Source organism: Diadema setosum, chromosome 13, assembly GCF_964275005.1.
Source record: "Diadema setosum chromosome 13, eeDiaSeto1, whole genome shotgun sequence".
NCBI classification, from domain to species: domain Eukaryota; kingdom Metazoa; phylum Echinodermata; class Echinoidea; order Diadematoida; family Diadematidae; genus Diadema; species Diadema setosum.
In genome coordinates, this window is record NC_092697.1 from 24,162,878 (window position 1) to 24,175,419 (window position 12,542).

Genomic DNA, 12,542 nt, shown 5'->3' on the forward strand with positions numbered 1-12,542 from the left:
TCGCAGGTGAGCATTCCCGAGTTCGACGGAGAAATTCATTCAATTTAGCAACAAAAAAGGTTGGCCATCCGGCAGCTGTAGAAGAAGCCGACATGATCATGGAAGTATGGCAAGTACAAGCCACACAGGCTTGAAGACCTACAATTATTACATCACTTCAGAAAATAAGGAAAAGACGATATTTTTGTTGAAATAAACGACATTTCTCCCGGCATTCTTTGATATCTCATAACAGACGGCTAATTTTGCTGAATTAATGATCTTCTCTTATGTCATGAGTGTAAATCAATATTTTTTTTTTATTGTGTATACCAGTCATCCCCCGATAAAAGACAAAAACAAAAACGAAGTACTAACAATCTCATTCAATAAGCATAATGTATAAAGGAAACGAGCATTTGCTGCAATCGTTTATGAATATGAAAATGCTTCAATGCGATTTCACGAAGTCTAATGGAATGAATGAATGTAGGCATACCTAAATGCAGAGATATACGTAGACATAAAAAAATACACAGGCACGATAAGTGCATAAATTGCTTCAATAGCAACATGAAAAAAAATTGATTACATCGATAAACATGAGATAAGACAAGAACATTAATTTCATGTTTTTATTGCCCGAAATACCTTGCTCCTATACAAAGTGTTCAATTGAAGCGATGTGGTTATCACATCTCCGTCTCTCGCAAAATTGAATCACCACTTCGCAAATTTGGAGCGCTTTCTACAAAGAAAAAAAAAAGAAAAGTCGTTTTTTTTCGGTATAAGTTGTCATATTTGACTGATTATAAATGGATTGAACTCAATGATCGAAAAAAAGAATTGACTCGTGAACTTACGAAAGAAGTGGACTAAAAACACCTCAGACTTCTAAATGTATAAGTAATTGACAGAGCGACTATAGCCGAATATTAGCATATTATGAGGAATTCATACAGAACTAGAACAAAAAAGACTAAACAGTCGACATCACCATCGTCGGTATCATCGAAATATGGGATATTACTTTATTTTGACTAGACATACTTCTTTGAAATGCTGCAAACATCAAATACGGAACATCATAATTATATCTACAATTTTTTGGCAAATGCTAAGCGTATGAGAGGAAAAAAATGCCATATGTCTTGTTTACTCGCTTTATTACAGCGTATTTCGTTGTCGAAGTCTAAATTCTATACATATATGTTGGTTACAACCACATGAGAACTTGCACATTCGCTTCCCAACAACCATAAAATCATTGGGGTCCGTAAAAGTGGTTACGTAATACATACGAAGCACATCACTATAATGCATTCTATGGACCGGTGCAAAAAAAGAGACTGTCTGTAATCGGCCTTTGAACTTCTCTATTATGCTCATAATCCCCCGACTTTTCAGATGGCGTCTACGAGTGCGTCTTAGGAATGTTTTTGTATCAACATCCTGTCTAGTCAAGGAGGTACAATGTAACCTGATACTCTGGCCACCTGGTCTATTCAATTTATATGAATTTACGACTTCGATGAAGTAGCACAATCGACTGCGTTGTTTGTATGCAGTACATCCCCTACTCGGTTTGTTCTTGGCCAAGTGGTTTCTTTTTTTTAAACGATTTTATAACATAATCAGAATATTATTCATGAGGGTAAAACTCTTCAAACAACTACAAGTAACATCGCTGTCATGATAACAAACAGACACAAAAACATTCACACACATCACATGCATGCAGGGACACGCAAAAGATTTACTTTTGAATTTATTCAATTCGCCGAGTTTTGGCAAATCCCAGGACTCGGCAGCGGAAGAAGAAGGCCAACATTTCATGCCAATAGTGGTAAGCAGGTTGTCATGCCGAGGTGGCTTTCATAGAAGATCCAATAGTACGACATTGCATTCCTGATATAACACGAAGTAGTATGCTACAATACTTTATCATGTAAATGTGTGCTAATAAGGTAGGTGCGTGCACGCAACGGTCTTGACCGCCGCACGCACGCTTTTCACTTGAGTGTGACAATTTGCATACCGATGCAAATGAGATCGCCAGAGCGTGCGGCTGGTCGCTCGTCATTGGTCAGTTTCCCGACCGTTGCGAAGGTCTGAATGTCGTGAAAATTGCCCTCATGTTTGTCAATATTTTGCTTGTTTCTAGACATAAGATATGACCAATCATCACAAAATGTTCACAGATGGCAACTTTGATGTATGTAGTCCCACAAAATATAGATCATTTTCAACATAGGCATCGTATTGTTGGTGAAATTCTAAGTTTAAAAATGCATGTTCATTTCACTCTCTCAGCCCGAGTATACTCGGGACCAGTCCACAGCCTGGAAAACGTCAGCCCGAGTATACTCGGGACACGTCCTAAACGGGTTAAATATACAAAATGTGAACAATAATTATAATAAAAAAGTTTCCAGACTAAACCATCTACAGTTATGGTTTAGTGAGAAAAATAGTGATATCTCCTTATATTTTAGGCTTTACTGCAAAAATTTTGTGTGATAGGATGGTTTGTGATACAACTGACCTACCTTGTCCCACGAATCATCATCATCATCATCATCATCATCATTTTCTCTGTCAATAAAGTCTAAACTAGGCACAAATGAATCAGCTCTACCAGTGATGAAGTTTCACAGAATACTTTTATTTATTTATTTATTTTTTAAGTACAACGTTGTAGTCATTACAGTGATAGATCACACCAGTGTATGTGCACTTGTTTTCACCTTAGGGATAGCAGAGGCAGTTGGGATTTGAATAGGAGAAGAGGCATTGCATAAGTCACCTGATGCACCATGACATGTAATTGATCATGTGATTGATCAAGTACTCATTATTTATTTATACACATAACAATATACTTTCTCAAAACTTCAATAGTGAGGGTTGTATGTTTTTTTTTTTTTTATTGCACAACCGTGTCAAAACATAATTGGTAATTGAAGCCATTTTTTTTTTCAGTTCTGTAGTTGTACAGGTTGATTTGCGTCATAGATGATGCCTTTCAGTGCACTGTACTTCTCATCTAGTATAGCTACAGTTATGGTATGAGTAGCTACAGCCTATAGTGAAAGATGAACTCCTTGGACTTGACAACTTAATAGTATGACACAAAATTATAATTGAAGGTCTTTGATATGTTTAGCTGATACTGCATGTTTGTAAACTATACTGTACACACTGTATAATTTTGGGGGAGGGCATGGACTGTTAAATTTATCTTATTTTCAGTAGTTTGAAGCAGAGCCTTTGATGAAAATTTGTCAGGGCTACAAATGAATTTAAAAGGTATTGGTTTACAATAACTGGGCTTCTGATGTGATTTACTGCAAGGTATAATCTATAAGAAATAATGATATTTGCTTTAATTTCTCTTACTTTCTTTCAAATGATAAGTAATTTCTGGGAAAGTTTAGTGACAGATAAGCGAGTACTACACAACACATGCTCAAGTTAGGTCTTCCAGTGCTCATCCTATGATCAGATGATGTGTGCAAGGATGATATAGAAAGTAATTCAGCGCGACAAAAACAAGTCCTGATTCATTCATATATTCTTTTTTTTCCAGCAGAATCTTCCATGGTGGACTTATTGGACGAAAAAGTTGTGGATGAGAGCGTGGGTGATTTACCCCTCTCTACAATAACAGGATGAGAGCTATTATGTGCGCTTCCTGCTCCAGTTTCTTGAGTCTCCCCCTCTCCTCTCATTTGACATTTGGATGGATTTTTTTGTTTTTTTCCAGTGAGAAACGAGAACCCATCATAGGATAGAACAAAATGTGAAATTTTGTGTCAAAATAAGTAAAAAAAAAAAAAACCACCCAATGAATATTAACCCGTTGAGGACAGACTTATTTTGCTACAACACGCATTTCCCATAGACACTTGCCCGAGTGTACTTTGGACTCATCCTCAACGGGTTAAGGAAAAAAGCTCTTTTGTAAGGGTGTCATCTTACCCCTGATTTTTGTGGCTGTTCCTATGCGTCAAATCCTGGGCAGGCTTTATTAGTTTACTTTGAAAATGGGCATTGTTTTTAAAAGACTTACGCTGTATCTAGCACACAGACACATACATTTTGTATACCGATGTACACACACCTTGTATGATAAAAACCATGATACAAACAAGCTGCTGCTTATCCCTGCATTAATGACCAGTACAAATGTATGATTATGTTGATATCCTGTTGGCTGCTGACCCTTGTTGATGGTGAATGTAGCAGCTGTTAAAAAAAGAAAGAAAAAAAAAAAGAAAAATTATCACCACTTTATTTTTTGTATTCAGTTGAATGTAACGAAGGGTTGATCTTCTGATTGCATTAGATTCACGAACAGTGTGCCTGCATGTATGATTGTCATTGTAAGTCTTATTCCACTTCAGTAGCATTAAAGTAGATCAAGGTTATTTCCCTGGATGATTCGGTTTGGTATCTGAATTGAAGTCTCACAGTCTTCAAGGTTTAGACAATGTACGATGTAGTTTAACAACTCTGCTCCTGTATGATGAAAGCATTTGATAGGACACTAAGGGCTTGATCATGTCACGTCAATTAGTATGTATGCATTATGATCATGTTTTCACTTTCAGTGCAATTATTATGTACAAGTGTAATGGCAAAAATTACAATTGATAAAAAAAAAGAAAGACTATCGTAATTATTGATAGTCTTTTATCAATTGTAATTTTTGCTGTTGCTATTATCACAGTCACTATTTTTACCAGTGTGATAGAAGTATTAGTGTCATTGTCATCATTGTCAAAGATTTGGTTAATATCATGAGATCTGGCCTTTTCTTTTTTTGTGTATTGCAGGTGTAGGAGAGCGAGGTCTCTATCGAGTGTCGTCGTCGACATCGGCAGTCAATGACATCAAGCGTAGTTTCAACGAGAATCCAGAAGCTGTCGATCTCTCCCGGTACAGTGACGTGCACTGCATAACCGGCGTTTTGAAGAGATATCTAAGAGAACTCCCAAATCCAGTCATTCCTATAGAGATGTATGACAACTTCCTCGCAGCTCACAGTAAGCATTGCAGTGCACACTGTCCCATTTTGTTACAGTATGGTATGACATGAGAGCTTCAAAATGTACAATTCTCCTGGAGAATGGAAAAAGCCTGTCCAAACTTCCCCTGCCTAGCAACAACTAGAGAATGCATACTGAATATGACTTAGTGGATGGAGGAGGGGGGAGAGGGAAGCAGATTTACATTAAAAAATTCTAAAAAGCATCTGAGCAAGCAAAGGTACAATGTACCAGCATTACAAGATATTCAGATCACTTTGAAGAAGCATCCATTCATTTTAATACATTATTTCCTTGAGTGCATTCAAGTCATTTTTGTGCTTCTTTTGAATACATTTTCCAAAATATTTTGAAAACAATGAAAAATTGAAAAAACAATTGAAAACAATAATTGAAAACAAAAGATATTTTCAAAATATTTTAAAAACAATTAAAAATATTTTTTTTTAATTGTATACCAAAAAGCTTCCCCCCCCCCCCAAAAAAAAAAGAGAGAAAAAGAATATCAAAAGTCTATAAAGAGATTGAAATACAAGTTCTTCAACAGTCTTACTGTTCTTTGATTGAATCATTGTGATGAATAGGGAGCGACAATGATCATAGCCGTGTTGCCAATTTACTGGCCTGTGTGGAGCAGCTGCCGCGGGCCCACCACTCCACCCTGTGCTACCTGATGGCCCACTTCAAGCGCATCACAGCCCAGATCCAGGCCTGGCACCTGGCTGCAGTCTTCTGTCACATCCTGCTCAGGCCTCCACAATCTGAACTCATGTGAGTCCAACATCATCCCATCAGGGTCCTCCTCTCTCTAGCTTAGTAGTTTGCATTTTTTGTTTTTGTTTTTATTAGCTCACCTGAGCCAAAGGCTCAAGTGAGCTATTGCGATCGCCCTTCGTCCGGCGTGCGTCGTGCGTCGTCCGGCGTCCGTCGTCCATCGTGCGTAAACTTTTTACGTTTTCATCTTCTTCTTGAAAACCCCAAGACCGATTTTCATCAAACTTGGCAGGTAGCATCCCTAGGGGGTTAGGAACTCAATTTGTTAAAATGGGCACCATGCCCCACCCAGGGGGCCCCCAGGGGGGCCCCAAACCCCCCAAAATTAAGGAATCTGTAAAAATCTTCTTCTCTAGAACCAGAAGTGATAGAGCTAAGTTAATACTATGAGTTAGTACATTGATGACTGTAGTTTCAAGTTTGTTCATGGCAGAATCAGGGGTGCCCCCCTTGGGATCCAGGGGAGGGGGGTGAGGAGGGGTCCTAATGGGACCTAAATTGTGCATTTTTATCTTCTTCTTGAGAACCCCATGACCCATTTTCACCAAACTTGGCAGGTAGCATCCCTAAGGGGTTAGGATCTCAATTTGTTAAAATGGGCACCATGCCCCACCCAGGGGGCCCCCAGGGGGGCCGACACCCCCAAAATGAAGGAATCTTTAAAAATCTTCTCTAGAATCAGAAGTTATAGAGCTAAGATGATACTATGAGTGAGTACATTAATGACTGTAGTTTCAAGTTTGTTCATAGGAGATCCAGGGGTGCCCCTCTTTGGGGCAGGGATGGGGGAGGGGGTGGTTGGGAAGGTCCAAATGGGGGCCTGAAATGTATATTTTCATCTTCTTCCTGAAAACCTCATGATGGATTTTCGTCAAACTTGGCAAGTAGCATCCCTAGGGGGTCAGGATCTCAATTTATTAAAATGAGCACCATGCCCCACCCAGAGGGCCCCAGGGGGCCCCACTCCCCCCAAATTAAGGAATCTTAAAAAAAAATTGGGCCCTTATTGTACATTTTCATCTTCTACTTGAGAATGCCTGGTCAAATTTTGGTAGAGCTGTGAATAATTTAGGTAAGTGACTGCGTGAAAGGTGAACTTGCGATACTCAGGTGAGCGCTAGACCCGTGGGTCTCTTGTTGTTAATTTGCTTTGCTTGATTTGTTAATTGTTGTGTTGTTTTTGTTGTTGCTGTAACACTGTATTCACGTCCTCTCTGAAAAACAGCCTCACCTGGCTGATCGAGGGCATTTTATCCTTTGATTAAATAAAATAAAACAAACAAACAAACAAACAAACAAACAAACCTACTAGCATGCTTGCCCCTCTTGGCAGTTAGCTCTCTCTTGGGCATGTCAAATGAATGAGCTCTTACCTTTGAAGTCTGTAAGGGTATTGCTCAATGCTTATTTGGTCATGTGGGATAAACATCTTATATACTGTAGTGCCAAGGCTTGTGGAAAAGGAAATTTCCTTTAAACCCCCCCCCCTTTTTTTTTTTTGAGAAATAAAAACACTCATCAAAACTCATCTGGGGACATTGACTATTTTTAAGGAAAATCTTCTGAATAAGTGGAAAATTGAACTGAGTTAGTTGCCAACTGTTTTCCCATTCATTCATTTCACCAGACAGCACCCAGTTGTAGTATGCTTACCAGTAATTGTAGCACATCATGTGTGTTTTTTTTTTTTTTTTTTTTCCAAGGGGGGGGGGGGGGGGGAGTATAAAGGCTGTGAATATGTCAACCCTATATAAAGGTACAGTATATAAAAAAAGATGAAGATGAGCATGGTGAGGATGAGGATTAGGAAAACATGGCTCATGTGCTTGTGTTTATTCAAATAATAACCAGCGGCACTGGATATCAGGCAAAAGCTTAGTAGTCTAGTGGATACAACACCTGTCTAGCAATTAGGAGATCATTGGTTCAAGTCCAACCCGAGTATGTATGACCATGATTTTTTTTATCATCATGGTGACTACTAAAACTCTGAATAATTTGTGCTTCTTGTGTACGTTGACTAAGGGCAATTTGTCACTTTAATAATAGATGCAAGTGATTATGTTTATTCCGTTGTTTTTTCAAAGAAAAAAAAAACCCACAAAAAACCCCGCTAGGCGCGGTCAGACTGGCAAAAGATCGCGAAGTTTAAGATCGCGATCTTTCAGATCTCGAAGTTTTGCCAGTGTGACCGCAAACCTCCCGCAAAACTTCTCGCGAAACTTCTCCAACTGTTTGTGGGCGTTGTCTCCGAAGCGCGAGGCCATTATCATGTTCAGATGTGTATTGTTACATCACAATCACTAGCCATCGGACGGCGCACTCTTTCTTGCGCTCGTACGAATGGACCAAACTTCGCGATCTTAAACTTCTTAATCTTTTGCCAGTCTTACCGCACCTATCGTGTCACATTTACAGTATGTCAGGTGCTGAAAGGCTAAAGTCATATATTAAAACATTGTGAACTACAGTATTTGATACTACCTGTACATGTTCAATTAGATGCAGCTTCTGATATACCATGGTCTAATAATGCCTGTAAACATGCTGCCATCAGCAAGTGTGTCTTTTAGGCAACAAGTTCCTCTTGTGTAGTAGGAGTTTGAACAAGATTGACATGGAATAGCAGGTTAGCCATCTTGCCACCTTGTTGTGCTGTTGGCAAGGCACATGTTACAGACTGAGAGTTCTCTCTCAACATCACAAATGGTATGCTCTATACGCCAAATAGTTAGCAAGTCTGATTTATTCACGAATCAAGACTTCCCGACAATTTCGCAAGTGGTTTAATTTTGCAATTGGGGAGTACAATTGTGAACAGAGAAGTGTGCAAGTGCACGTTGCCTTCATGTTAGGATCAGAGTTGATATTTTGGGGTGTTGTCAAATTTGCGAACAGCATCTGATTTGCAAAATTCATGAAAACATTTAAAACCTTGCAAAATATATGCTGTTCGTGGTATATTTACCAGATTTGTTGCAGAAAGAATTCTTGAGATATCCTAGATGAAGTGTGAAAATGCCGTCCAGACATCAGTCTCATAAGTCATCCAATGCTGATAAAGTAGAAGTGTGTTTTCTGGATATGCCTAGATTACCATGTAATTCTTTCCTCTTATGTTACAGCAACGTAATAAGGAACACCAATGACCACAAGGAGATAGTCAATACCCTGATAGAGCATGGTCACTGGGGCAAAGCGGAAGATGACGTGCCAGGTAGGAGTGGTGATCATTGTCCAGGTGCTTCTCTGTACCTCATTTAGACTTTCGCTTTTTGTCCGCTGTCATTTCTTTGTGGTATACCCCTGGTTACCCGTGACGTCGGAGACTATCAATCTTGTTGATGTCGAAAACAAAAGGAGCGCATGCAACCGACCTGGTTTCACAATGACTTCAGAGTACATAGTTTCATGGAATTTCATTGTTACAACAAAAGTTCAGCCAGAGTGACAGAGGGTTGTATAGAGTATTGTCTGACAATGTGATATAGTGCAGCATTATGTTCCTGGTTGACACTGTATACAGTGTATGACACTTTGCATGAAATCTGTGATGCTTCTAGTCCAAAAGAAGGACCCCTGAGATAACCTTAAAAGTGAACATTTTCGTGGTGAAGAAATTTTCACACATTTCATGCAAGCATAAGCTAGTGCGGAAATAAAAGCATGCAAATATTTTTGCATGCCATATGTTCTGCTAGTTAATGTCTGGATTTCACGGAATTCAAAACACTCAAAATACATCTCAACCAGCCAATCGCAAAACATCACTCACGTGAAAATATCCACTTTTACGGTAAAAGAGTAAACCCACAGAGAATATTGCACTGATCAGAGAGATTCCGTATGTCCCTCTCCACCCCGTGATGTACTTAGTAGCAGTTGAGACTCCCAATCATTACCTATATGTATCTATGCATGCATTCTATAAGCACCTGCTCTTGTTAGTGGTTTCTTCGCACTACCCAGAAAATTCTTTCTGCCTTTCTTATAGAGCGCCCTCCCAGGGAGAGCTCCAGGTCAGGTGACTACATCAGCACCGGCAACAATGACTACCCCAAGTCACTCAATGATGCTGACTGGTACTGGGGAAACATCTCAAGGTGGGTTTCCTCGGCCGGTCCCTCACTCTGAAATAGTTTCAGGTTGTATATGGTCTGATAGATGAACGTACCACAGTTTTTTGTATCATATTCTGATCAACTACAATTTGCATTGATTTGCAGTTAAAGTGTCAGCCTGTCAACAGCAGTCAATCATCTGCATGTGAGCAGTTTGGCCTTTGCTATGCCATCTACACTACAGTCATTGTGAGAAGCTTGTATTTTTCTGAGATGGAATTGATTGTCAGAGTGAAATCACATCTAACTCAATGGCCAACAGTGCACTGTATATTGATCAAACTCAGTCAACGGCAACAAGGCTCTCTGCTGGAATTCAAACCTTATATTAACCCATATCGGGCCAACGCACCTGTGTAAACAAACACCGCAGTGGCCCAGCACCGTTTGCACACACACGCCGACAAGCAGACAACTCTTCAAACAATCGCTCTTCATTAGCAAGCAATGAACAAAACATAGACAAGTTATATATCATTTGAAAGAAGAAAAAATTCCCTAATATGGTATGTGACATGCTGCCATTCAGTGCACAGTGCAGTCATAGTACTCAGCAGAAGTGAAGTACAGTAATCTGAAAGTTACGAAATCATTTTGTTTGTTTGCTTTTATTCATGGATTAAAAATAGCAAATGTTGTAATTTTACACATCCAGTACCGGAAATGAAATGATCAGAGTGTCAGCTTTCTGGACATTCGTGTAGATATCATGTCCGTTGATACAATAATTGTAGGTTTATGTTTATGTTTATGATGATGAAGCCATTGTGAGTGCACGGAAATCAATAATATAATGTGTGACTAATTAGCTTGTGGAAGCGAAACTCGTCACGATAGATACAGCATTTCAGTTTCGATTGAATTATACAGTTGTCATACATACGTGTGGATGTACATGCCGGACTATTATCATAGTCATATTATCGCCTGGCAAGTGTAGGAACCTCCGCAAAAACTGCGGCAGAAAGTCCAAAATCGAGCATTCCGTACCTCTGTAGATCGAACCCACTGACGCTTGGTGGTTACATCATGTTATTCCATGTAAACACACATTTTTTGCGATGATTTTTACGATGTTGTTGGCGTTCAACTGCCAAACCTTTCTTGAATTAGCGCACACAGTGTAGTGAAGCATTCTGGGATATGTTGTCAAAGGTTAGAAGGTGAAAGAACTTCGGAATGACGTCGTTCATATGTCATTTAATTCACTACGGGATATTCCGTATGTGGCCTCTGCGGCGTTCGGACGAACTACGGAATATCCTGTAGGTGGCCCCCCCAACGTTTCGCGTGATTATTCTGCAACGCGTGATGCTCTCGCCGCAACATTTTATGACTTTTTTCTTTTAAGTATCGCACAACTTTTGAGACCAAATTTGTTGCTCCTGGGCATACCGTTTTGAAGCCATGCCCCTTTGAAAAAAATTTGTCGACCCAAAAATTGCTCAAAAACATGATTTTGTATACAAATCCAATGTAAATTGTATTTTTGCAATTAATTCATATAAAAATAAATATTTTTACTTTCAATGGCTGATAATGATTTATTTTAGGCTGATTATGTTTTGAAAAGTTTTTGCGACAAATTTTGACAAAAAACACAACAAAAACAAAAAGTAAAAAAACAGAAATACATAAGAAATTCAGTAAACAATAAAATACATAAGAAATGATCATGAAGCCGAATTTTTGCTTCAATATTATTGTTAAGGATATTGAAAAGAATATGTTCACCAAAAATTAGAAGTCTTGGAGCTTAATTTTTTGATTTATAGGCAAAAAATTATTTTTTCATAAATAAGCATAAATTAATTAATGTAAAATACATTAATTAAAATTTGAACAATCTAACTATACAGTCTTGTAGATTACATTGGCCTCTACCTTAGTGCAAATTTTACCCAGGATCGTGCGATCCATGGCCGAGATCTGAAGGGGCCCCCCGGTGGTTTCAAGTCCCTCAAAAAACCTGGTGGGATTAGGGTTAAGGCAATGCAATGAGTTGTTACTGTATTGGTTAGTAAACAAAAAGTGGTGAGGTAATTGATTGAAAAAACATGAAATAATTGCATGGATTTTCAAAAGCATGTACACGTTTATACCTGCAGCAGAAAGGAAAGGACACTGCTTCTTGATATACGTACACTGTAGCGGTGATGCTATTAGAAAGTGTTAGAATGTCATACTTAGGAGAATGATTATGAAAGGTACAGGTGCATCACAAGGAACATGACTGTAAATATGTTTTCCTGCAAGTTGCAGTGGTATGAGAATGGAAACAGTGATAAAATATGCAACAACCTCATTCTTTTTCTTTTATCTCAACTGATTGAATCTTATTCCAGTGCAGACAAGGGGAATTTGCTCTGGATATGATTGATTTACCAGTAACTTTGTGCAAAGATGATTATATTACACAGAAAGATACACTGTAATGATACGCATTACAATGAGAAAATGGAGATCATTACACACTATGGCCCGTTGTAGCCAAATGTTGCCCCTCAACCATCAAGGGCACTCTTTCTTGTAAGAGTAAACTAGTGTATGTACCTCTTGACCGCTGTGGGAATTAGATGATTGAAATGCGCAGCATAAGGCAGGCTGAGTAAGCTTG

The 12,542-nt window shown here is 38.8% G+C and overlaps 1 protein-coding gene across 1 annotated transcript in view; it reads left to right on the plus strand.

Annotated features, from left to right (window-relative positions):
- The window catches only part of LOC140237299 (phosphatidylinositol 3-kinase regulatory subunit alpha-like), an 80,794-nt gene that overhangs the window by 49,801 nt on the left and 18,451 nt on the right, over window positions 1-12,542 (plus strand). The window contains exons 9-12 of the mRNA XM_072317238.1: window positions 4,818-5,027; window positions 5,615-5,801; window positions 8,930-9,021; window positions 9,799-9,907. Of these exons, the coding sequence (XP_072173339.1) occupies window positions 4,818-5,027; window positions 5,615-5,801; window positions 8,930-9,021; window positions 9,799-9,907 (598 nt within the window). The remainder of the gene's footprint in view (window positions 1-4,817; window positions 5,028-5,614; window positions 5,802-8,929; window positions 9,022-9,798; window positions 9,908-12,542) is intronic.